Raw genomic sequence first — 24,981 nt, 5'->3', positions numbered from 1 at the left:
CACCTGCCTGCACAAGTTTTTGGTTTTTTTTTTTTTGTCGGTCGTGGGGCTTGAACTCTGGGCCTGGGTGTTCTGCACAAGTTTTTAATGGAAATATTTGTAGGTTTACTATTATTGTTTAGAGAACTTCAATTCAGTAAGTTCAGATGGAGAGCCTGATAAATTAGGCAAGGATTCCAATGTATAAGGTATAGAATTGTAGGCTGAAGAATTTGACCATTATAGAATGAAAGCTTGTAAAGATTATTGAGCAGAAAAAGTAGCATAATCATTCATATCTGAGTTGTAGGAGGAAAACTGACAGCAGTGTGTAAAATAGAGAGAGGGGCTGAGAATGTGGCTTAGTGATAGAGTGCCTGCCTAACATGCATGAAGCCATGGATTCAATTCCTCAGTACCACATGAACAGTAAAAGCTGGAAGTAGAGCTGTTGGCTCAAGTGGTAGAGTGTTAGCCTTGAGCAAAAAAGCTCAGGAACAGTGATCAGGTCCTGAGATCAAGCCCCAGGACTGGCATAAATAAGGTGAATCAGTGGTAGAGTGCTTGCCTTGCATGCATGAGGCCCTGGGTTCGATTCATCAGCACCACATAAGCAGAAAAATCCAGAAGTGGCGCTGTGGCTCAAGTGCTAGAACACTAGCCTTGAGCCTTGAGCTGAGGGACAGTGCCCAGGCCAACTGACAAAAAATAAATACATACATACATACATACATACATACTTACATACATACGGGAGATATATGAAAAGTAAGAAAAAATAGGAAGTAGACTCATGCCAACTCAGGAGGCTCTGATTTTAGGATTGTGGTTCAAAGGCAGCCCAGACAGGAAAATCCATGAGACTCTTATCTCCAATTAACTAATAAAAATTAGGAAATGGCTGTGACTCACAGTGGTAGAGCACTAGCCTTCAGCACAAAAGCTCAGGGCAGAACCCATGCCTTGAGTTCAAACCCCAGGACTGGCACAAAAAAGAAATAGAGCCGGGTGCGGGTGGCTCACGCCTGTAATCCTAGCTACTCAGGAGGCTGAGATCTGAGGATCTCAGTTCAAAGCCAGCCCAGGCAGGATATGCGGTGAGACTCTTATCTCCAATAAACCACTAGAAAACCGGAAGTGGGGCTGTGGCTCAAGTGGTAGAGAGCTTGCCTTGAGCTGAAGAGCTGAGGGACAGCGCCCAAGCCCAGAGTTCAAGCCCCATGACCAACAAAACAAAAAACAAAAAAAAAAAAGAGATAGAAAGAAAGAGAGAAAGGAAGGAAGGAAGGAAGAAAGAAAGAAAGAAAGAAGGAGGGAGGAAGCTGGGTGCCATTGGCTCATGCCTGTAACCTTAACTGCTCAGGAGGCTGAGATCTGAGAATCACAGTTCAAAGCCAGCCTAGATAGAAAAGTCTGTGCGACTCTTATCTCCAATTAATCATGGAAAAATCCAGAAGTGGTGCTGTGACTCAAGTGGTAGAGTACTAGCCTTGAGCAAATAGGAGCTCAAGGATAGCACTCAAGCCCAGAATTGAAGCCCCAGCACTGGCAAAAAAAAAAGAAAAGAAAAGAAAAGGAGTTAGTGGCAGTGGTGTTTGGCTTAATCCCAGAACTCAAGAGGTTAAGACAAAAAGATCTTAAGTGCCAGGCCTGTCTGGGCTGTACAAAGACAAAGAGCTAAGTGATTATTGATTGACTGTGGTTCCAAGTCAGCCCCAGGCAGGAAAGTCTGTGCAACTCTTATCTCCAATTAACCACCAAAAAAGCCAGAAGTGGAAATGAGGCTCTAGTAGTAGTAGTAGCACTACAGCCCTGAGAAAAAAGGCCCAGGGATGGTGCTCAGGCCTTGAGTTCAAGCTTCAGTACAAGCATGTCTGCACACACACATACACACACACACACACACACACACACACACACACACACACACACACACACACACACGAGATCAATGAGATTATTGAAAATGTCCATAGGAGATGCTGAAGGTTATTGCTACAGAAAGGTGGGAAATGGGACCGCGTGGAGAAGAGAGAATTAGCTGTAGAGCAAGAGTAATTGATTCGATATGAGGAGTGAGAAAGGTTTTGAGTAGGACTGAGGTTTTTGGCTTAAACATAAAATGCTGATGTCATTAATGGAATTGAATTGCATTAGGGAATCAGGAATTATTCTCCCTGTTCTAAGAACCGCTCATTTTTATGGTGCTCCATCATTAGCACCTCAAACCCTGAGGTAGTTATTACCTCTTCGGCAGTAAAAACTTGATTATAGTCCCTGCTTTCTTACTACGTGAAGGCCCTTGGTTCCTGCAACTTCCATCGGCAAAATATTAATTGTGATTAATTATCATGACGAGATGATTTACTGTGGTTTCGTGAAGGTGCAGGCCAGGTTTTCTGCCAGAGCCCTTAGGGCACAAGAACTGGACAGCTCCCCCTCAAGGGTGGCCTTCCACGGTCTGAGCTGGCCAAGCCGCGAGTTGCCTCCAGCATGACGATCCGGATCTGCGAGCCCTCCCTGATTTAGGAGCCTGCACCTTGCGTCGAGATACCAGGAGTCCGCCTTTCTCCCTCACAGACCCCGCCCTCGCGCGCGAAGGGGCGGGGCTACTTCGTGCCCCGCCTCCAGCCCTGGCCCCGCCCCGCGTTGCCGGCTCCGTCTCACTGGCGGTGCGTGCGCGCCTGCGCTGGTCCTCGTCTCGGAGCAGCCATGATGGTGGGTGTTCTCAGCGGTGTCGATCCCCGGGCGCGCGGTGGGGGCGGCTGGCGCGGGGCGGGCGCGGGGAGTGCGCCGGCCTGACATTAATGTCTCCCTTTGTATCTTCCCCTTTCTATCCTCTCCCCGACGCGTCGGGCCCGCCGCCGACCCAGCAGGAAGGCCTGGACGACGGCCCCGACTTCCTCTCAGAGGAAGACCGCGGAGTAAGTTCTGGTTCTTTCTCTCACGCAGAAAGCCCCCCTCCCCCCCAGCCCCTACTCAGCTCCCCCGGTGCGGTGTGCGCAGGGGGCTCGGGCTGCGCAGCCCTCGGTCGGAATCGTCCTTTCGGTTTCCCCGGCCGCATCGCGCCCCGCCCTCCCGCAGCCCTTCCTCCCTGGGGGCCGCCGTGTTCCTGATTTCCCGGGGACCCACGGCCGCTTTTTTCTTGTCTCGGCCCGGCCTCGGACCCCGTCGTGAGCACCCTCTTCCCCTCCCTCCCCCCCCTCCCCCCGGCAGGGTGCAAGTGGGGACGTGGAGGCTGGAGCTAGAACGCCCTCAGTCTTGCCACTTGGGGCCGAGAAAACCCAATCTCAGACCTTCCCAGCGGCACCCGTCATTTGCTCCTTAAGGACCTCGCGAAGTCCCTTCTGTCCACCCTGTTCTGTGTCTAGAGGAGACATTCACATCGCCCCTTGGCAAGGATCTTGACAGTCACCAGATCTCAGCAGTACTAAATTGTTCTACCAGATTTTACCCAGTGCTAGAGACCGTAGCCTGCGCTGATCCTCGCTACTTTTTCTGATAACCACCCACCCCTCCCCCCATCCTTTGCAGGGTTCCCTCTACCTTTATGGAGATACGTCTGACAAATTATAAGACTATTTTCCAGCGTGACATTCTGACACATTGTAAAATGATTGCCTCACCTGGTTGTCCTTTTATCCCTCCCCTCCACCCTTTCTTTCTTTCTTTTTTTTGGGGGGGGATGATGAGAACACTTGAGAGCTACTCTCAGCAAGTTTTAAGTATACATTATTATTAAATATAATCACCATGTTCGACATTAGGTATCCAGAACTGAACCGTCTTATAACTCAGTTTGTACCCTTTGACCAGTGTCCTTCCTTATCCTCACCCGATGCCTCCTATCCTGTCCTGGTAACTACTGTTATACCTTTGGTGTCAGAAATCCTTTAACATTTCTGATTGCGCCCCCTCAGCTATCCTTAAACCCCTATTTGCCTTGGGTGAAGTATGGTAATGTGTATAGTGCCTTGTCTGAATAATCACAGCAAACTTCTGTGGTTTTCTTTCCACTTCAGTTTTCCATTTTGCTTTTATTTATCCTAAATAGTGTGAGAGATACATTTGATTAGTAGATATTTTTGGTAGGTGACAAGACGTGGTAGGATATTGTTGTTTGTAATAGGAGATGAGGTAGTGGACATTAACTGATGACCTTTATCACTAAAGCTCTCAGGTAGTAATAAAGAGGCAGAGGATGTTGCATACTTAAAAAAAAATCAACCACACTGGCTGGGAAGGTGGCTCAGTGGTAGCGTGCTTGCCTTGCATGCATGAGGCCCTGGGTTCGATTCTCAGCACCACATAAGCAAAAAGAAAAAAGCCGGAAGTGGCGCTGTGGCTCAAGTGGTAGAGCACTAGCCTTGAGCTGAAGAGCTGAGGGACAGCGCCCAGGCCCAGAGTTCAGGCCCATGACCAGACCCAAAAAAAAAAAAATCAACCACAAATTAGCCTTTTCTGTACAAAGAAGCATTGTTTATCATTTAGACTTTCTGGTTAGGTCAAAAACATAGAATTTGTAGATTCTAAAATTTAATGTCCTGGCTTGTCACCAATGATCCATACCTGTAATCTTAGCTAGTGTTTGAGGATTTCGGTTCAAAGCCAGCCTGGACAAAAAGTCTGTGAGACCTTTGAGTTGAATAGCAAAATAAAAATGTCAGGGCCTGGGCACAATCCCTCAGCTCTTCAGCTCAAGGCTGGCGTTCTACCACTTGAGCCAGAATGTCACTTTTGGTTTTCTAGTGGTTAATTGGAGATTAGAGTCTCCTGAGCTGGCTTTGAATTGCTATCCTCAGATCTCAGCCTCCTGAGTAGCTAGAATTACAGGTGTGAGCCACCAGTGCCGGGCAAGTTGTTTTTGTTTTTTAAATATTTGCATTGTTGGAGTAGAAAGTAGAATATTTTCTCCCTTTCTTTGTTCTTGTTTTGCATTACTGCAAATTGAACCCAGGACCTAGTGCATGCTGGGCAAGTGCCCTATCATTCAAGTCAAATCCCCAGCCAAGCCTGTTTACTTTTTTTTTTTGGTCAGTCATGGGTCTTGAACTCTGGGCCTGGGCATTGTCTCTCAGCCCTTCAGCTCAAGGCAAGTGCTCTACCACTTGAGCCACAGTGCCACTTCTGGTTTCCTGGTGGTTTATTGGAGATAAGAGTCTCATGGACTTCCCTGCCCAGATTGGCTTTGAACCCAGATCTTTAGATCTCAGCCTCCTGAGTAGTTAGGATTACAGGCACGAGCCACCATTGCCTAGCTTATTTTTTCATTTTTTTTTAGAGATGGCGTGGCTAACTTTGCCCTGACTGGTCTCCAACATATAGTCCTTCTGTCTCCACCTACCTTTTATTATTATTGCCTAGCTTATTTTTTTATTTTTTTTTAGAGATGGCGTGGCTAACTTTGCCCTGACTGGTCTCCAACATATAGTCCTTCTGTCTCCACCTACCTTTTATTATTATTATTATCTTTAATAATAAGAAGTTCCCATTCTACAAAATAGTATATGAATACAAAGTGTCTGATAACATTGTCACCCATCGCTCCTAACCCAGGCCTTCTCTCACTTTTCTTCCTTTTTGTTTTTTGAGATTAGGTGATTACATAAATTTCACATATTTCACAGTATTGTGGATAGTGATACTTGGTTAAAGTCACAAACACATTTTAACCTTCACAAGGCAAATTGTCATTGTCATGGTCTATAAAGTTTGTGAATTCTAGGAGCTTTGACAATACCGTTATTTCTTCCACATCAGGTAATACATTTCTTTCCTTTTGCTTAGTGTAAACTGTTCCTTCTTTCCCTCTCATTCCTCCCTTCCATTCAGTGTCTGTCTCTGTCTTTCTAACACCTAATATTACAGATGTGCATCACCACACCAAGTAAAAGTAGAATATTTTCTGATGAATATTAGTGTTAATGGCGTTATGCTTTTGTAAAAAAAAAAAAATGCTAATAGAAATAAAAACTTAAGTAACATGTCTGTAAACTTTTTTCACATGTTGTAAAGTTAAGCAGGGAGGAATAGAAAGAGCATGCTTTACCAGGAAAGTCATACTGAATTTTTTTTTGGCCAGTCCTGGAGCCATGGACACTGTCCCTGAGTTGCTGCTTTTTATTTTTTTTTTGCCAGTACTGGGCACTTGAACTCAAGGCCTGGGCACTGTCTCTGAGCATTTTGTTCAAGGCTAATACCGTACCAGTTGAGCCTCAGTGCCATTTCTGGCTTTTTCTGTTTATGTGGTATTGAGGAATCAAACACAGGGCTTCATGCATGTGAGGTGAGTATTCTCCCACTACGCCACTTTCCCAGTCTGTGTTACTGAATCTTACAGTTGAAACTGTTTTTTGTTTTTTTTTGGATGGTCATGGGGCTTGAAATCTGGGCTTGGGTGCTGTTCCTGTGCTCTTTAGCTCAAGGTGATGAGTGTTCTACCACTTGAACCACAGTGCCACTTCTGGTTTTCTGAGTGGTTTATTGGAGATAAGTCTCACAGACTTTCCTGCCCAGGCTGGCTTTGAATCATGATCCTCAGATCTCAGCCTCCTGAGTAGCTAGGATTACAGGCGTGAGCCACTGGTGCCTGGCACAGATTGAAACTTATCTAGGAACATAGCTTAGTGACAGAGTGCATGGGAAGGTCTTAGACTTGATCCTTAAAAAGTAAAACAACAACAAAAATAATATGAGTTAAAAAGCTTTTAGAATTTCATGTGGATATGTTCAGTTCGTATTTTTGTTCAGTAGAACTGAATGAATCATAGTAATAATTATAGCATGGTGATGTGGTAAGCATTGTTTAAGGTCCTCTCATTCATCTGAACCTTAATGCCCCCCTTTGATAAATAAGAAGTCCCAACCTCAGAGAAACTGGGTTGTCTTGAGGCCATACAACAGTTTCGGACATGGGAACCAGTGTATGTTTCTCAAGTGGCCTGAAATACTTGGACCAGAATCTTCTGGGGTAGGGTTGGAGGCTTGTCTCCATGTAGAGCAAACCAGGGCCTTGAATTCAAACTTCAGTATCACACACACACACAAATCTCCTGGGGTGAGCAATGTCTGTTAGGTAAGTAGTACCCTCCTGTAAAATTCTAGTACTTGTGGAGATGGAGGATGGAATTTCTGCAGTTTGTCTCAAAAACAAACCCCACTCAAACCAAAATTGCCTAAGATATTTGAAAAGCAAAACAGAAACTAGTAGATTCTGGCCCTTACTAAATTAGAATCTTTTGGAGTTGGAGAGGAAAGATTATGGCTTTTGTGTGTGTGCAGGTGGGGGTGGGGGGTTTACCAGTTTGAACTGACGGCCTCATGTTCTCATTCAGCTTTGCTCACGGGGTTTGGGACACTTTACCACTTGAGCCACAACTCTAATCAGGCTTGCTTTTTTTTTTTTGCTGGCCAGTTGTTACAGAGTTTATGCCCAGTCTGACTCTTTAAGTGTGATCCTTTAGGTCTCAGCTTTCTGAGTAGCTAGGATTACAGATTTGAGATACTAGCACTTGGCTGATAACGTGTGTGTGTGTGTGTGTGTGTGTGTGTGTGTGTGTGTGTGTGTGTGTGTGTGTGTGTGTGTGTTAGCACTTGGCTGATAACGTGTGTGTGTGTGTGTGTGTGTGTGTGTGTGTGTGTGTGTGTGTGTGTTGCGTTTGGTGATTGAACTCAGCACCTAGGCTTTGTCTCTTAGCTTTTTTGCTCAAGACTATCACTCTATCACTTGAGCCACAGTTCCACTTCAGCTTTTTTGGTGCATATTTGGAGATAGTCTCTAGATTTTCCTGCCTGAGCTGGCTTCAAACCTTGATCCTCAGATCTCAGCTTCTTGAGTAGCTAGAATTATTACAGGTGTGAGAGACACCAGCGTCCTCTAGGCCATGTTTTGATATCTTTAGCTGAAGCCTTTTTTTTTTGGTCATAGGGCTTGAACTCTGGGCCTGGGCGCTGTCCCTCAGCTTTTCAGCTCAAGACTAGTGCTCTACCACTTGAGCCACAGCACCACTTCCAGCTTTTTCTACTTTTGTGGTGCTGAGGAGTCGAACCCAGGACTCATACATGCAAGCCAAGCACTCTATCACTGAGTTACCTTTCCAGCGCTAGCCCCAGCATCTTAATAATAGATTTTCCCCCTTAGATGAAGGACAATGACATTATTTAGTAAATAAATGAGCCTGTTGAATGGTCACATTTTGTTCTGATGTGCATGTTAAGTAGCATTCACACCAGAGTGATGACATAATTCCTTCTTAGCATTTGATTTCAATTCTAGGTAATATTATAATTGTTTGTAGAAATTACTGTAGGTGGAGTAACCCATCTCCTGGACTCCTATCCTTGCTCCTCCTTCTTCACAATAATAATAGTTTTTTAAGTGGAAAGCTTGTGCAAGAAACTTCTGTATCAGGCATACCCTTTATTCTCATATCAGCACACCTTGGAAATGTTTGAGCCACAGCTCTATTTACAGCTTTTTGGTGGTTAATTGGTGATAAGACTTTCATGAGCTTTCCTGTGTGGGCTGGATTTGAACCACAATCCTCAGATCTCAGCCTCCTGAGTAGCTAGGATTACAGGTGTGAGTCACTGGCACCTGGCTATTAAAAAGCATTTTTTTTTTAACCTTCCCACTCCCATTTTGTGATCCTAGGATTGAATCTAGGATCTTGTGCTTATCAGACAGGCACTCTACCCTTTGAGAACCTTCAGCTCCTCTTTGCCTTGGTATTTTTCAAGATAAGGTCTCCTTTTATGTCATGGGTAACCAGGATTTCAAGCCTCCTAATTATAATTCTCAGTGTCTCTGGGATGCCATTATGCTTCTACCCATTGTACTACCCCTATAGTTGGTGTAACAGATGTGCTACTGTGCCCAGTAATTGCTTGAAATGGAGTCCTGTGAAGTTTTTGTGAATTACAGGCTTGAGCCTCCATACCTAGCCTGGACCCATTCTTTTTTGGAATAATGGGAAAAAAACTCTTAGGCTAGCATTCATCATTGTTCATAACTGTTTTTGGATGGCTTTAATATGCCACCCTTACCACCCACACATACATACTTTATAGTCTACTTATCATTGCAAAGACCTCTGTATTTTATTTTATTTATTTATTTATTTTTGCCAGCCCTGGGGCTTGAACTCAGGGCTTGGGCATGGCCCCTGAGCGTCTTTTGTTCAAGGCTAGCATTCTACCACTTGAGCCACAGTACCACTTCCAGCTTTTTCTTTTTTTTTTTTTTTTTTTTGGGTCCAGTCATGGGGCCTGAACTCTGGGCCTGGGCACTGTCCCTCAGCTCTTCAGCTCAGGGCTAGCGCTCTACCACTTGAGCCACAGCGCCACTTCCGGCTTTTTTCTTTTTTGCTTATGTGGTGCTGAGGAATCGAACCCAGGGCCTCAGGCATGCAAGGCAAGCACTCTACCACTGAGCCACCTTCCCAGCCCCTTCCAGCTTTTTCTGTGTATGTGGTACTGAGGAATCAAACCCAGGACTTCATGCATGCTATGCAAGCACTCTATCACTAAGCCACATTACCTAGCCCATGTATTTTATTTTTTATTTATTTATTTATGTCAGTTGTGGGACTTGAACCCTGACCTCTTTTGCTCAAGGCTAGTGCTCTACCACTTTGTGCCACAGCTCTACTTCTGTTTTTCTGGTGATCAGTTGGAGATAAGAGTCTTGTGACTTTCCTGCCCAGGCTGGCTTTGAACTGCCATCCTCCAATCTGGGTCTCCTGAGTAGGAAGGATTACAGGCATGATCCACACCAGTGCCCGGCTTCACCTTCACCTACTACCTTTTCTTATTTTTCAAGACTTGTCCAAATGTTTATACTTTGTATCTACATGGCATTAAACTTAAATGTACTCCAAGTTTATTGGTAATTATCCCAGATTAAAAAATGTGACCTACTGTTATCTGAGGATAAAAGAGGTGAATGAGATAAAATTCCTGTTCTGAGGTCATCACAATGGAGTGGGGGAGGTAGAATTATAATGCCTTTTTAAAAACGTTATGAGAGTACAAAGGAGAGAGAACAACTAGGGATGAGTAGTAATAAAGACATAGAATGCAGGGCTTCCCAATGAGATTGATAAAAAAGAAAGAAAGAAAGAAAAGGATGTGGGGGCTGGGAAGGTGGCTCAGCGGCAGAGCGCTTGCCTTGCAATGCATGAGGCCCTGGGTTCGATTCCTCAGCACCACATAAGCAAAAAGAAAAAAGCCGGAAGTGGTGCTGTGGCTCAAGTGGTAGAGAGCTAGCCTTGAGCTGAAGAGCTGAGGGACAGTGCCCAGTCTCAGAGTTCAGGCCCCACAACTGGACCAAAAAAAAAAAAAAAAAAGAAAAGGATGTGGGATTTGAGGCATGGCATAAGTATTTAGAGCCTGCTTAACAAGAATGAAGCAGGGGCTGGGAAAGTGGCTCAGTGGTAGAGTACTTGCCTTGCATGCTCAAGGCCCTGGGTTCGATTCCTCAGCACCACATAAGAAAAAAGCCAGAAGTGGCGCTGTGGCTCAAGTGGTAGAGCTCTATCCTTGAGCTGAAGAGCTGAGGGACAGCGCCCAGGCCCAGAGTTCAGGCCCACGACCGGACCTCCCCCCCCCAAAAAAAAACAAGCATGAAGCCCTGAGGTTTTACCACTAAATAGATAAAACAGTAGACACATAAAACATTTTGACTTTTGTTTCCCTCTGACTTTTTTTTTGTTTGTTTAATCAGTCGTGGGCCTTGAACTCTGGGCCTGGGGGCTGTCCCTGAGCTCTTCAGCTCAAGGTGAGCACTTTACCACTTGAGTCACAACGCCAGGTATATGCCAGGTATTAACTCAGTTCTCCATATGAAGTCTGCTGCTGTTATTCCTGCTTTGGGAAGAAATATAGATTAGGAAAGATGAAATATCTACCCAAGGTCATAGCCAATAGGAGATGTAGTTAGACACAAGTAGTTTGGCCCTGGGTCTCAGCTCTGAATATTCATATTACCAAAATGAGCTTGCCCTGAAATATTGACCTCAGGACTAGGGGGATGTTGTGGGTTCTGGGAAAATGGGAGCAAAGCCTATCAGTAGAAAGGTTAGCCTATATGGATGATTTAGTTCCTTGTGGGGTATGGTTTACAAGGTAGATGTGGCTAGTAGAGAGAAGAATGTGTATAAAGTACATAATGATAAAGTCTCCAGGCAGTGGGAAGTAGGGCTAGGAAGGTGGCTCAGTGGTAGAGTGCTACCTCGAATGCATGAGGCCCTGGGTTTGATTCCTCAGCACCACATAAACAGAAGAAGCCAGAAGTGGCAATGTGGTTCAAGTGGTAGAGCACTAGCCTTGAGTTGAAGAGTGCAGGGCGGGCTGGGAACGTGGCTCAGTGGTAGAGTGCTTGCCTTGCATGCATGAGACCCTGGGTTTGATTCCTTAGCACCACATAAGCAAAAAGAAAAAAGCTGGGGGAGCTGGGAAGGTGGCTCAGTGGTAGAGTGCTTGCCTTGCATGCCTGGGGCCCTGGGTTTGATTCCTCAGCACCACATAAGCAAAAAGAAAAAAAGCCAGAAGTGGCGCTGTGGCTCAAGTGGTAAGCACTAGCCTTGAGTTGAAGAGCTGAGGGACAGTGTCCAGGCCCAGAGTTTAGGCCCCATGACCGGGCCCCCCCCCCCCCCAAAAAAAAAGCTGGAAGTGGTGCTGTGGCTCAAGTGGTAGGTGGAGCGCTAGCCTTGAGCTGAAGAGCTGAGGGACAGTGCCCAGGCCCAGAGTTCAGGCCCCAAGACCGGACCAAAAAAAAAAAAAAAATGCAGGGTGAGCACCCAGGCCCAGAGTTCAAGCCCCACAGCCAACAAAAACAAAAAAAACAAAGAGGAAATGTTGAGTTATGCCAAGGAAAAATACTGTACAGAGACCAAGAAGACTGAAAAATATCATTGGGTTTGGAAATTAGTTAGTGGGAAAGTTTTGTGAGATCAAGGCCGGACTTAGAAGAGCAGTATGTAATTAGATCCTTTTGCAAATAGAAGATCAAATGATCAGGTGGACAGCTTAGACCTATATGAAGTACTGAGAAGGCAAAGATAGTATTAAGGCTACATTTATATATTTATAGAAAGATATGTTGGTAGATCTGAGGGAAAGACAGCTGCTGGCATTTGCCTTCCTGGTATATGAGAGGCAAGGTCACTTGCTGAGAGTAAGGTAGTATTATAGAAGGCTGACATGGGAAAAGATTGGAATAGTTGCTGCAGGAATCAGGAAAGTTGAGCATACCTATTTGGGATTTGAGTGTAGTTTAGAGAACTTTCAGTGAACCAGTAAAAATGGTTGTGACTTTACCCATACTCAGCAGCTAAATGTAAAAGCAAGGATAGTTGATGATTAAGTTGATCCTGAGTGTGAGAACTTTTTTTTCTCTGTGCTGGTACTGGACCTTAAACTCGGTCTTGCACTGTCCCTTAGCTTTTTCACTCAACAGCTGGTTCTCTACCAGTTGAGCACAGTTCCACTTTACTGGTTAATTGGAGGTAAGAATCTCCAGGATTTTTCTGCCCAGGCTGGCTTTGAACCTCAATCCTCAGACTTCATCTTCCTAAGTACCTGAGCTGGCTTTGAACTCCTAATCCTGCCTTAGCTTCCTTCATGCTGGGATTATAGGTATATGCCATATTGTCCACAAAAACAACAGGTTGGAAGCCAGCTCAGGCAGGAAGTTCATGAGACTCTTAACTCCAATTAACCACCAGAAAACTGGAAGTGGAGCTGTAGTCCAAAGTGGTAGAGTGCCAGCCTTGAGCGAAAAAGCTCAGGGACAGTGCCAGGCCCTAAGTTCAAGCCCCGTGACCAACCCCCCCCCCCAAAAAAAAAAACAAAAGATTAAATACATATCGCTATATTGCCTAGCGTCAAATGTTTACATTTTATTGGTAATACTGACTTTGTAAATATTATAATCTTTGTCCTAATGGAGTTGAATTCTAGTCAGGGAGGGCCATTATACAGTAAAAAGTGTATTACATGGTAAATAAATGCTGGAAACAAAGGAGGGATAGGGATTGTTAGGTAGGGAGAATACAGTGATTTGAGCTGTGGTTTTAGACTGGGTGGTAAGGAAAGTCCTTCCTGAGAAAGACTTTAAGACTTGAAGGAAACCTTTCAAGTGCACACAACTAATCTTAGAAACTCAGGAGGCTGAGATCTGAGGATTATGGTTTGAGGCCAGCTCGTATAGACAAATCTATAAGACTCCTAAATTGACCAGCAGAAAGAAGCTGGAAATGGTTCAAATGGTAGAGTGCCAGCTGTGAGTGAAAAAGCTTAGTAAGAGCATGAGACTCTAAGTCCCAGCGTTGGCAAAGGAAGAAGGGGAGAGGGTAGAGAAGAGCTGGGAGGGGAAGAAGGGAAGAAAAAGAAGAGGAGGAGCAGGGAAAGGAAGTGAGCCATGCAGGTAGATATCTGGGGGCAGAATGTTCGGGGCAGAATTGTGTCTCTGACTCTAGTTCTGCCATGTGTCTCCTGCTTATATGTTCAAGGAATAGCAAGGCAAAACCATATGGCAGGAGTGCTGTGAGCCAGGAGCATAGTGAATTAGATAGAGATCGTGTCAGGTGGAGCTTTTACAGTGCCTGCTGGACCAATATAAGGGCTTTAACTTTTCCACAGTGTGAAGCCCTTGTATTTTGAATACAGGAATGGTTGTAGTTTATTAAGATCATGGTGGGCAGAAGCCAGAGACCAGTGGGAGGCTATTGGAATAATCAAAGTTACTTTTGGTGTTCTCTTTGGCAAGAGAGAACTGAATTCTTAAAATTTATTTTTCTTTTGTGTATGTGCGCTAGTCCTGGGACTTGAATTCAGGATCCAGGTTCTGTCCCTGGCTTTTGGGATTAAGGCTAGCACTGTGCCACTTGAGCCATACCTTCACTCCAAGCTTTTTGGTGGTTAATTGGAGATATGAGTTTCAAAGCCTTTCCTTCCCAGGCTGGCTTTGAACCTTGATCTTCAGATTTCAGCCTCCTGAATAGCTAGGATTATAGGGGTACACCACCCTACTTGCATTTTTTCTTTTTTTTTGATAGGTTGTAGGGCTTGAAATCAGGGCCTGGGCATTGTCCCTGAGCTTTTTCGTTCAAGGCTAGTGCTCTACCACTTTGAACCACAGCACCACTTGGTTTTCTGGTGATTAATTAGAGTCTCACAGACTTTCCTGTCAGAGCTGGCTTTGAACTGCAGTCTTCAGATCTTAGCCTCCTGGGTAGCTAGGATGATAGCCATGAGCCACTGGTGCCCAACTCAAATTACTTTTTAATCAAACTTTTTTGTTTACTCCATATTGTCTGTGCTAGTCTTTTGACTAGAGCAACAAATGTTTAAGTCTGCCTCTGACAAAGTACAAAGTTTATTGGCCCAGATAAAGATTAAACCACTGAATGTAGTCAAGTGGAAAATTTCTTCTGAACTCACTAGTTGAGGAAAGTTAATTAAAGTTGGAGATTCATAGGTTGTTTGCATTATAGCTTTTTTCTTTAATAAAATTTACAGATTTTTATGTAATTAATATTAAATTTGTAATATAATGTTTTATCAAATCTAAGATACAGTTAAATGAAACATCTTGCTTTTTGTGATTCTGGGTATTCAACTTAGGGCTTCACACTTGTAGGCAGGAGCCTTTTTGCTTTAGTCATTTTTCAAGTGATTTTTAAATTAGTTTTTATTAGGTAGTTGGATAAAGGGATTTCAATTTTATAAGTCAGGTTATGAGTGCATCTTAATCAAATGTTTTTTTTTTTTTTCCTTTTTGTGCCACTTCTGGGGCTTGAACTTGGCCTAAGCGCTGTTTTTAAGCTTTTTTGCTTTACCACTTGAGCCATAGCTCCACTTTTAGCTTTTTTGGTAGTTGGAGATATGAGTCTCTCAGGCTTTCCTGCCCCAGCTGGCTTCAAATCATGACTCTCAGATCTCAGCCTCTGAGTAGTTAAGATTATAGATATGAGCTATTGTCACCTAGCAAGTAGTTTTTTGATGAATAGTGTTTATGCTTTGGATGGCCTGGATTATGATCCTCCAGTTTACACTTAATACAAAGCTCGGATGTGGTGGTATGCCAGTACCTCTAACTTTCATTGGTCAGGATGAGATTTTCAAATTTTTTGCTTGGGCTGGCCTCCAACAGCAATCTTCCACATCTCTGCTTCTTGAGTAGCAAGGATTGTAGGCATGAGCCACCAGTGCCCAGCGAAAGATCTTTTACTATATACTTTTACCAGTGCCTAGTGAAAGCCCTTCTTTAATGTAGATATATAGATAAAATGAGCTTTAGTACTTTCTTAGATTTAGAAGGAAGAAAATTATTACCAGTTAATTTGTAATTTGTCATCAGTTGAAAGATAGATCTATCGCAAATGTATTAAAATATAAATATACACATCTAGAGTTGATGAAATGGAGCAGTTAACTTTCAGTGAAATTGTGTGATGTGAGAGATTAACATTGTAGAGACTGGCTTTTCTATTATACACCCTAGTTATTAGAGAAAGGATGTTGGTTCGATTCCTCAGCAACACATAAGCAGAAAAAGTGGCACAAGTAGTAGAGCGCTAGCCTTGAGCTGAAGAGCGGAGGAACAGTGCCCAGGCCCAGAGTTCAGGCCCCACGACTGGAAAAAAACCAAAACAAACAAAACAACTAGCAAGACCTTATCTCTTAGAACAATCTAGGCATAATAGATCATAGCTGTAATTCCAGCCACACAGAGGCATAGATAGGAGGATTGTTCTGAAGTCAAGGGAAGCATGGATAAAATTTTAAGAATTTAGTGTAGGGGCTGGGAAGGTGGCTCAGTGGTAGAATGCTTGCCTTGCATGCCTGAGGCCCTGAGTTCGATTCCTCAGCACCACATAAGAAAAAAGAAAAAAGCCGGAAGTGGTGCTGTGGCTCAAGTGGTAGAGCGCTAGCCTTGAGCTGAAGAGCTGAGGGACAGTGCCCAGGCCCAGAGTTCAGGCCCCACGACCGGACCCAAAAAAAAAAAAAAAAAAGAATTTAGCGTAAGAACAGGGGATATTATTGAATGGTAGACCACTTACCTAGCAGGTACAAGGCCCTAGGTTCTTCCCTGGCATTGTAAGTGGGAAAATCATCTCATTGACAGCAAATGGAAGCTCTTAAGTAGGCAACTTACCCAGTTCTTCAAATGCATTGAAGCTTATATAGCATTATTTTTGGCTTTACGTTAGTATTTTTCTTAGTACATCACATATTTGTAATATGTTTATATTTGCTAATTGCAGTGTATATTCCTGAATTAAAAGAAGCAGTATTTTTTCCTTTTATGCTGAAAGGTAGGCACATTCCTTAAATTAGAATACTTGAACTTTAATGTCCCATCTTCTTGGAAAATAGTTTTCTTTTTAGATGAAATGATAACAGATGGTGATTAGCTAAGTGGTGTGTGCAAAGCTGACTTTAATTAAACAGTATAGAATAAAAATTGGTTAAGGTAATAGCACTACCCCAAACCATGCCGCAATGTAGATGTGTAGATAAAATTAGCTTCACTACTTTTTTTAGATTTGAGATTCTTCATTTTTTGTGTGGTCTTATTGTCTGAGAGAAGAATTAAGTTGCATGAAAGCACACAGAGCCAGTGTGGTTCATGCCTGGATCCTAGCCCTTGAGAATTGAAAGCCAGAGTTTAAGTCCTGCCGAGGCTACATAATAAAACCTTGTCAAAATAAAAATAAAAAATAAGAATAAAATTTTAATTAAAGTATTCATTTATTTTTCTAGCTTAAAGCAATAAGTGTAGATCTTCAAAGTGATGCTGCTCTACAGGTGGACATTTCTGATGCTCTTAGTGAAAGAGATAAAGTAAAATTCACTGTACATACAAAGGTAAATGAGATTTTGTATTATTTTAGCTATTGTGTTAATATTGTAGTAATGTTATGTTTGAGTAAAAAGGTTCTTTTTGTGCTGGTCCTAGGACTTGAACTCAGAGTCTGGGTGCTCTTGAGCTTTTTTTTTTTTACCCTCTTAAAGCTACTGTTTTACCACTTGAGCCACTGCTGCTCTACTTACGGCTTTTTAGTGAACTCATGACCTAAGTGCAGTTCCTGAGCTTTTGTGCTTAAGGCTAGTGTTCTACCACTTGATCCATACCTCTATTTCTGTTTTTTTGGCAATTAATTGGAGGTAAGAGTCTCATATTTATCTGCCTGGGATGGCTTTGAGGTGAGAGTCTCATATCTCAGCCTCCTGATTTGCTAGGGTTATAGGTGTAAGCCTATAGTGCTCGACTCAACAGGATAATTTTTCTTTTCTTTTCTTTTCTTTTTTGTGGATCTGGTTGTGGACCTGAACTCTGGGCCTGGGCACTGTCCCTCAGCAATTCAGCTCAAGGCTAGCCTCTACCACTTGAGCCACAGCACCACTTGCGGCCTTTTTTTTCTGCTTATGTGGTGCTGAGGAATCGAACCCAGGGCCTCATACATGCAAGGCAAGCGCTCTATCACTGAGCCACCTTCCCAGCCCTCAACGAGATAATTTTTAAGTGATGAGAGCAGTATAATATGATAACTACCTATCTGCTTACTTTCCCAAAGAGGGGAAAATAGTTTTTCAGCTTATCTTATAATTTTTCATGTATAGTTTAAAGTCTCTGATAGTCTTTGTATTTAAAATCAAAGACCTAAAATGTTTATTAAACATTACATCTTAGTGTAATTTTCACTTTTATTCACAAGAATCTCATATTTTTGTAGAGTTCATTGCCAAATTTTAAGCAAAATGAGTTTTCTGTTGTCCGACAACATGAAGAATTTATCTGGCTTCATGATTCCTTCGTTGAAAATGAAGACTATGCAGGTTACATTGTAAGTACAAAGATTTCATTTTCTAGCAGCATTTTTAGATACTTAATGTGTTGTAATCTTGTTTAGCATTTTTACTTACCAATTGATTTTTCAAACTGCTAGTTACAAAACACTGGGCTACTGTGTGTTGTGTGTGTGTGTGTGTGTGTGTGTGTGTGTGTGTGTGTGTGTGTGTGTGTGTGTTTGTGTGTGTGTGTGTGTGTGTGTTGTGTGCGTGCACATGCACGCGCTAGAACTAAGGCTTGAACTCAGGGCCTTTAACTCTCTTTTAGCTTTTTTGTACAAGGCTGGCACTCTTCCACTTGAGTCACACCTCCACTGCTGGTTTTTTGCTGGCTAACTAGAGATAAGGGTCTCAGAGGCCTGATCATTGGCTTTGAACCTCGATCCTCAGATCTCAGTCTTCTGAGTAGCAAGGATTACAGGCATGAGCCACCAAACCCTGCAAGGCTATTACCTTTTTTTTTCTTTTTGTCTGTTGTGGGCCCTGAACTCTGGGCCTGGGCGCTATCCCTCAGCTCTTCAGCTCAAGGCTAGCACTACCACTTGAGCCACAATGCCACTTCTGGCTTTTTCTGTGTTTGTGGTACTGAGGAATCCAACCCAGGGCCTCATGTATGCAAGGCAAGCACTCTACCACTGAGCCACCTTCCCAGTCTGGCTATTACCTTTTATCCTAAATTATCTTCTTATCTTGTTCAGAACTGAGATTTATTTAATTTGTTGTTTTTTATTATTCTTGGTGGTGGTAATGGATGTGGTGCTTGAACTCAGGACCTAGGCATTGTCCCTGAGCTGTTTTGCTCAAGGCTAGTCCTCTACCACTTCGGGCCATAGCTCCACTCCAGTTTTTGGGGGGTAAATTGGAGATAAGAAATTCATGAATTTTCTTGCCTGGGCCTTGAACCGTGATCCTAAGATCTTAGCCTCCAGAGTAACTAGGATTATAGGCATGCACCACCAGTGCCTAGCTAAGCTTAAATTTTTAATGCTAGAATGTCAACAGTCTTCTCCTTGGGAATTTACTGAGGGGACTATTAAATGTAACTAACAGAACCATACTGGTTCTTTGAACTCTTAGGCAGATGGGTACTAAGCAATAGAAGGCTCTGTAAGATGTTGTAATAAAAAATACATCTTACGTGCTTGCCTTGGCAGCATGTATACTAAAATTGGAACAGTACAGAGAAGATTAGCATGGCCTTGTACAAAAAAAAAAAAAGAAAAAACCCTTACTCAGCCTCAGCTTTTGACCAGAGAGTTGGGAAAGTTAGTTTTTATATAATTTCCCTAAAATCATTGTGACGTTATCCCATTTCTGTCCTTGTGGCCAGCACTCCTTTTCAGTCATTTGTTTCAGATTTTTATTTTTTATGTTTTGCTAGTCTGGAGCTTGAACTCTGGGCCTGGATTCCGTCCCTGAGCTTCTTTTGCTCAAGTCTAGCACTTGACCACTTGAACCACAGCACCACTTCTGGCTTTTTTTCTGGGCAATATATCGGAGATAGACATCTCATGGACTTTCCTGCCCTGGCTGGCTTTGAACCTCAGTCCTCAGATCCCAGCCTCCTGAGTAGCTAGGACTATAAGCATAAGCCACTGGTGCCGACTTATAGCTCAGATTTTAGTGAATGAAAAGTGGTGGTTTTCTTTTTTCATCCTATTCTTATCTTTCCTCTCTTACAAGATAGTATTTTTTCACTACTTTTGTCTTTTACAGGTTAAATGCTCCTCATAGACTAAGAGCATGAGTGTGTGTGTGTGTGTGTGTGTGTGTGTTTGTGTCGGTCGGTCGTGGGCCTTGAACTCTGGGCACTGTCCCTCATCTCTTCAGCTCAAGGCTAGCACTCCACTCCGGCTTTTTCTGCTTAAGTGGAGCTGAGGAATTGAACCAGGGCCTCATGCATGCAAGGCAAGCACTCTACCACTGAGTCACCTTCCCAGCCCCGACCATGACTTATTAATCTTTATAAAACCTGTGTTCAGCTCAGCATTATGCCTGTCCATATAGTAATAACTCAACAAAAATTTGTTAAACCATACTTGGTATTTTCTAACCCTGTTGCTTTCTTGGTACAACACTTTTCCTCCTTTCTACTCTTCCTGCCCTTTTTTTCTCCTTCCTTTTTGTTACAGTACAAGGGATTAAATCCAGGACTTTGTGCTTGCTAAGCAAGTTCTCTATCCTTGAACCATACCCCCATCCCTTCTTTCAGACTTTTCTTTTTTACTTTCCTATGATGTCAATTGTTCTTTTTTTTATTTTTTTATTTTTTTGGGGTCTGATCGTGGGGCCTGAACTCTGAGCCTGGGAGCTGTCCCTCAGCTCTTCAGCTCAAGGCTAGCACTTTACCACTTGAGCCACAGTGCCACTTCCGGCTTTTTTCTTTTTTGCTTATGTGGTGCTGAGGAATCAAACCCAGGGCCTCATGCATGCAAGGCAAGCGCTCTACCACTGAGCCACCTTCCCAGCCCCTCAATTGTTCTCTTTAGCTTCTTCTTTTTTTTTTTTTTTTGGTTGGTTGTGGGGCCTGAACTCTGGGCCTGGGCGCTGTCCCTCAGCTCTTCAGCTCAAGGCTAGCGCTCTACCACTTGAGCCACAGCGCCACTTCTGGCTTTTTTTCTTTTTGCTTATGTGGTGCTGAGGAATCGAACCCAGGGCCTCATGCATATAAGGCAAGCACTCTACCACTGAGCCACCTTCCCAGGCCTTCTCTTTAGCTTCTGTCATTGATTTTACCCTTAATAATTCTTACACATAAGCCTTTCTTCTAAGTTAATTTTTTTCTCATATCCAGCTCTTAAATGAAATGTATTGTCTGCATCTTACGTTTTATTTAAGTGTTTACTTTTTATTCAGTACTTACTTCTTGTCTGTGGATCACTAGAATGAGGTTTGTCATTACTTTCTGTCTTGTTATCATAAAGTCTTGCTTCTGGTACAATCTTTCAGTTCAGGATCCCCCAACTCTTTTTTTTTTTCCTTGGTACTGATCCTGGGGTTTGAACTCAAGACCTGGGCACTGTTTGATCTTTTTTGCTCAAGACTAGAGCTCTGTTACTTGAGCCACAATTCTACTTTTAGGTATTTGCTACTTGCCTACTATAATCTCTTGGATTTGTCTGCCTAGGCTAGCTTTGAACCTTGATCTTCAGATCTCAGCTTCCTGAGTAGCTAGGCTTTAGAGGCATGAGCCACTGGTGCCCAGCAAACCAACATGTAGTTAGGATTCTTTTTAATATCTCTTGCTGGATAGCATTGTTAGTATTCATTTATTTTCTTTAAAAAAAATCACACAGGGTCTGGGAAGGTGGCTCAGTGGTAGAGTGCTTGCCTTGCATGCATGAGGCCCTGGGTTTGATTCCTCAGCACCATATAAGCAAAAAGAAAAAAAGTTCAGGAGGCTGAGATCTGAGGATCGCGGTTCAAAGCCAGCCCGGGCAGGAGAGACCGTGAGACTCCTATCTCCAATAAACCACCAGAAAACTGGAAGTGGCGCTGTAGCTCAAGTGGTAGAGCACTCGCCTTGAGCTGAAGAGCTGAGGGACAGCGCCCAGGCCCAGAGTTCAAGCCCCACGACCACCAAAAAAAAAAAAAAAGTTGGAAGTGGTGCTGTGGCTTAAGTGGTGTAGAGCACTTGCCTTGAGCTGAAGAGCTTAGGGACAGCGCCAAGGCCTAGAGTTCAGGTCTCACGACCGGACCCAAAAAAAAAAAAAATCACACAGGCCCAGCGCTGATGGCTCACGCCTGTAATCCTAGCTACTCAGGAGGCTGAGATTAGAAGATCACAGTTCAAAGCCAGCCCGGTCAGAAAAGTCCATGAGACTCTCCAATAAGCCACCAGAAAACCAGAAGTGGCGCTGTGGCTAGCCTTGAGCTGAAGAGCTGAGAGACAGTGCCCAGGCCCAGAATCAGAATTCAAGCCCCATGACTGACCATAAAAAAAAATTACTTTGGTATTTAATTATAACCTTTGCCTACTTCTGAAAAATGTATGAGTATTTGCTGCAAATACTCATTCAGTATGTAGTCAGTCACAGCTTAGTTACATATGATTTTGAAGATACTGGGAAGAAGTCTGCAAGTTGATAGTTGAGAACTATTCCAATACCTAGAAAATAGTATTATGCTGTATTTCCTGTTTGGTGAAAGGACCTCAAGAGTGTCAATTGATCTTGTGAAATTCTTTAATCTGAATTTGGCTATTTCTGGTGCTCAGTTAACTTAGGATAACTTTAGCTTTCTCAAACATAGCCTTTGATGGTTGCAGTGCTACAGTGTGAAACGAAATGAAATAGTCCCATAAAACTAATGATAGATTTTTTTTAATAGATCCCACCGGCACCACCAAGACCTGATTTTGATGCTTCAAGGGAAAAACTACAGAAGCTTGGAGAAGGAGAAGGGTCGATGACAAAGGAGGAATTCACAAAGATGAAACAGGAATTGGAAGCGTATGTGATGGTTTTTGTTATTGGCCTTTGTTAATTGTGCTTGTTTTCATGCCTTTTTTTGTGCTCTCTTATATCCCATTCTTTAGTATTTCACCATATCTTTTTGAAAGACACAAGTTTAAGTCATCCAGCTAGTGTTAATGATCATGATCAGAGCCTACAGGAAAATTACAGAATAATCTCCATTGTAAACTTTTTATGGTTTTAAGTGACTGAAAATTGAAAACCAAGGATCTAAAAACTTATTAAAAAAAAGCAGTAGAGCAAAATATAAATTGTCTTTTTTTTTTTATTTGTACGACCTAGGTCATACCAACTAGTTCTCTTTTTTTCAACATGTGTACACTAGTACAATTGCTATTTCTCATAGATGAATATATATTAAGCAATTATCTGTTTATATATGATGGTCCCTCCTCTTCTATATATAACCTCTTCTGCCTATAACCAAAACGAAAAGTAGCAAAATAGTGAGAGAATAGATAAGAATTGTTTTTCATCGAATGACTGGTAGTTTTGTATACACTGGAAATCCATTAAATCCTTGGAAAATTGATAATTCATTTTCTTTTCTTTTTTTTTTTTTTTTTTTGTCGTCTGTCCTGGGGCTTGAACTCTGGGCCTGGGCACTGTCCCTCAGCTCTTCAGCTCAAGGCGAGTGCTCTACCACTTGAGCCACAGAGCCACTTCCGGCTTTGTGAGTGGTTTATTGGAGATAAGAGTCTCACTGTCTTTCCTGACCAGGCTGGCTTTAAACCTCAGATCTCAGCCTCCTGAGTAGCTAGGATTATAGACATGAACCCCTGGCACCTGGCTTCATTTTCTATTTTTAACATATTTGCTTAAAATAAAGACTCTCCACTTTAATTAAATGTTTGAAATTTGGATTTGCTGTATATTCTTTTTCTGTATTTTGAAAACTGTACAGGAAGTTTTCTTACATTATTGTCCATCTCATTCTGGTCATTTTTTTTTCCTCTCATGCATTCCTTTTCTCTTAACACTTAGATTCAGCACTCAGTTTCAGTTTTCAAGTATATTATTCATATTGCTACCGGATTCCTCTTCAGAATTCTAAATAAACTCTTAAAAAGATAATTAGTAAAGTAGATCTTTGTTAAAGCATAAAGTGACAGATATGTTAAGAATTCTGTCAGTACTAAGTACAGGTAGTCTGATAGCAAGACAGATGTATACTTGAAAATTTCAGACTGACAATTGGAAATTAGCAGGGCACATTAATATTGAAGAGTCTGTGATTTTCCAGGGGCCCTGATCATGATTCTTTTGTGGTCTGGTCAGGGGTTGGATAACAGACAACCTTGGGTTTATTCTACTGCTACCTCCATCCTCTGCATCCTTCTTTTTTGTCTTCACTGAATGACTACCCTCACAGAGATCAAACTTCTCCCAACATTGATCTGCTGGTTTGCTGGTATGTAAAACTTACCTTCTTGCCTGTAGTTGAAGCAAGAATGTTGATCCTTTTCCTTGAGTGTTTTTCCCTTTCTTAAACTGACATATGTTACTATATTGTTGCTGGAATTCATTGATAATATTAAAATACTTAAGCATATTTCTTTGCTGTAACACCAAAAAACAGTCTATAGTGTCTCGTATATTTGGTCATTAGATGAAAATAATTATTAACATTGAAAATATGCTTACTGAGATTTGGGGTTTGATACTTTTCCTACTAAGGTATTTTAAAAGCAATAATTATATAGAAATTGAATTACTAAGGTTGTATAGATAATTTCTCCGGAGGTAAAAATAAACATTCCAAGGGCCTGAGTACTGTCCCTGAGCTTCTTTTTGCTCAAGGCTACTAGCATTCTATCACTTGAGCCACAGTGCTACTTCTAGCTTTTTCTGTTTATGTGGTGCTGAGGAATTGAACCCTGGGCTTCATGCATGCTGTGCAAGCATCTACCACTAAGCCACATTCCCAGCCTATCCAATAGTGATTTTTAACATCATCTTACATAGTAAGGAAAGTTTGTGAAACTTAAAAATATTAACATTTAGATATAATAAATACTGTTAACTAGCATGAATATTTTTCAGAGCTGTGTTTTGTGTATTTAACAGTTCAGTTAAAACCTTTGTTTACATGACTTATCTTTGCATTCCTAAATTTGTATTTAGAATAATCCAAAAAATATTTGCTGAAAAATTTGTTGAAAATGACTGTGGTTGGTACAGATTTTTACCTTTAATTTTGTATGTTGTTTCTAGTGAATATTTGGCAATATTCAAGAAGACAGTTGCAATGCATGAAGTGTTCCTATGTCGTGTGGCAGCACATCCTATTTTGCGAAAAGATTTAAATTTCCATGTCTTCTTGGAATATAATCAAGATGTGAGTATCAAATAAATGAAAGTAGTGATGGAGATTTTTTTAAGTGTCATTGAGAAAAAATCAGCGAGTACTTAGAAAATCACTAGGCTTTTTTTTTTTTTTTTGTATAGGTCTTGAGGCTTGGACTCAGGGCCTGGGCACTGTTCCTGAGCTTTTTTGTTCAAGGCTAGCACTCTACCATTTGAACCATAACTCCACTTCTGGCTTTTTTTGGTAGTTAATTGAAGATTAGATTCTTGCCTGAGCTGGCTTTGAACCTCAATCATTAGCTCGCAGCCTCCTGAGTAGCTAGGATTAAAGATACGAGGTACCAGTGCACTGGACCTTTTTTAT

At 42.3% G+C, this 24,981-nt stretch overlaps 1 protein-coding gene and 1 pseudogene across 3 annotated transcripts in view; both read left to right on the top strand.

The window, feature by feature from the left end:
• Positions 1-2,640: 2,640 nt before the first annotated feature.
• Snx6 (sorting nexin 6) overlaps positions 2,641-24,981 on the top strand; it is a 55,890-nt gene continuing 33,549 nt past the window's right edge. For 2 of the 3 annotated variants that reach the window (XM_042677834.1, XM_042677832.1), the window contains exons 1-6: positions 2,655-2,697; positions 2,853-2,903; positions 16,747-16,851; positions 17,721-17,831; positions 22,165-22,286; positions 24,525-24,648. In XM_042677834.1, coding sequence (XP_042533768.1) covers positions 2,692-2,697; positions 2,853-2,903; positions 16,747-16,851; positions 17,721-17,831; positions 22,165-22,286; positions 24,525-24,648 — 519 coding nt within the window. In that variant the 5' untranslated portion in view covers positions 2,655-2,691. Of the gene's footprint in view, positions 2,698-2,852; positions 2,904-16,746; positions 16,852-17,720; positions 17,832-22,164; positions 22,287-24,524; positions 24,649-24,981 lie in introns of all 3 variants that reach the window. The other variant, XM_042677833.1, reaches the window with a different exon arrangement.
• LOC122106573 lies at positions 18,974-19,071 on the top strand (annotated as a pseudogene).

This window comes from Dipodomys spectabilis, unplaced genomic scaffold, assembly GCF_019054845.1.
Source record: "Dipodomys spectabilis isolate Male_0828 unplaced genomic scaffold, ASM1905484v1 ptg000042l, whole genome shotgun sequence".
Classification (NCBI taxonomy): Eukaryota; Metazoa; Chordata; class Mammalia; order Rodentia; family Heteromyidae; genus Dipodomys; species Dipodomys spectabilis.
The sequence above is the reverse complement of the archived record's forward strand: the minus strand, read 5'-3'. Positions and strand labels throughout refer to the sequence as shown.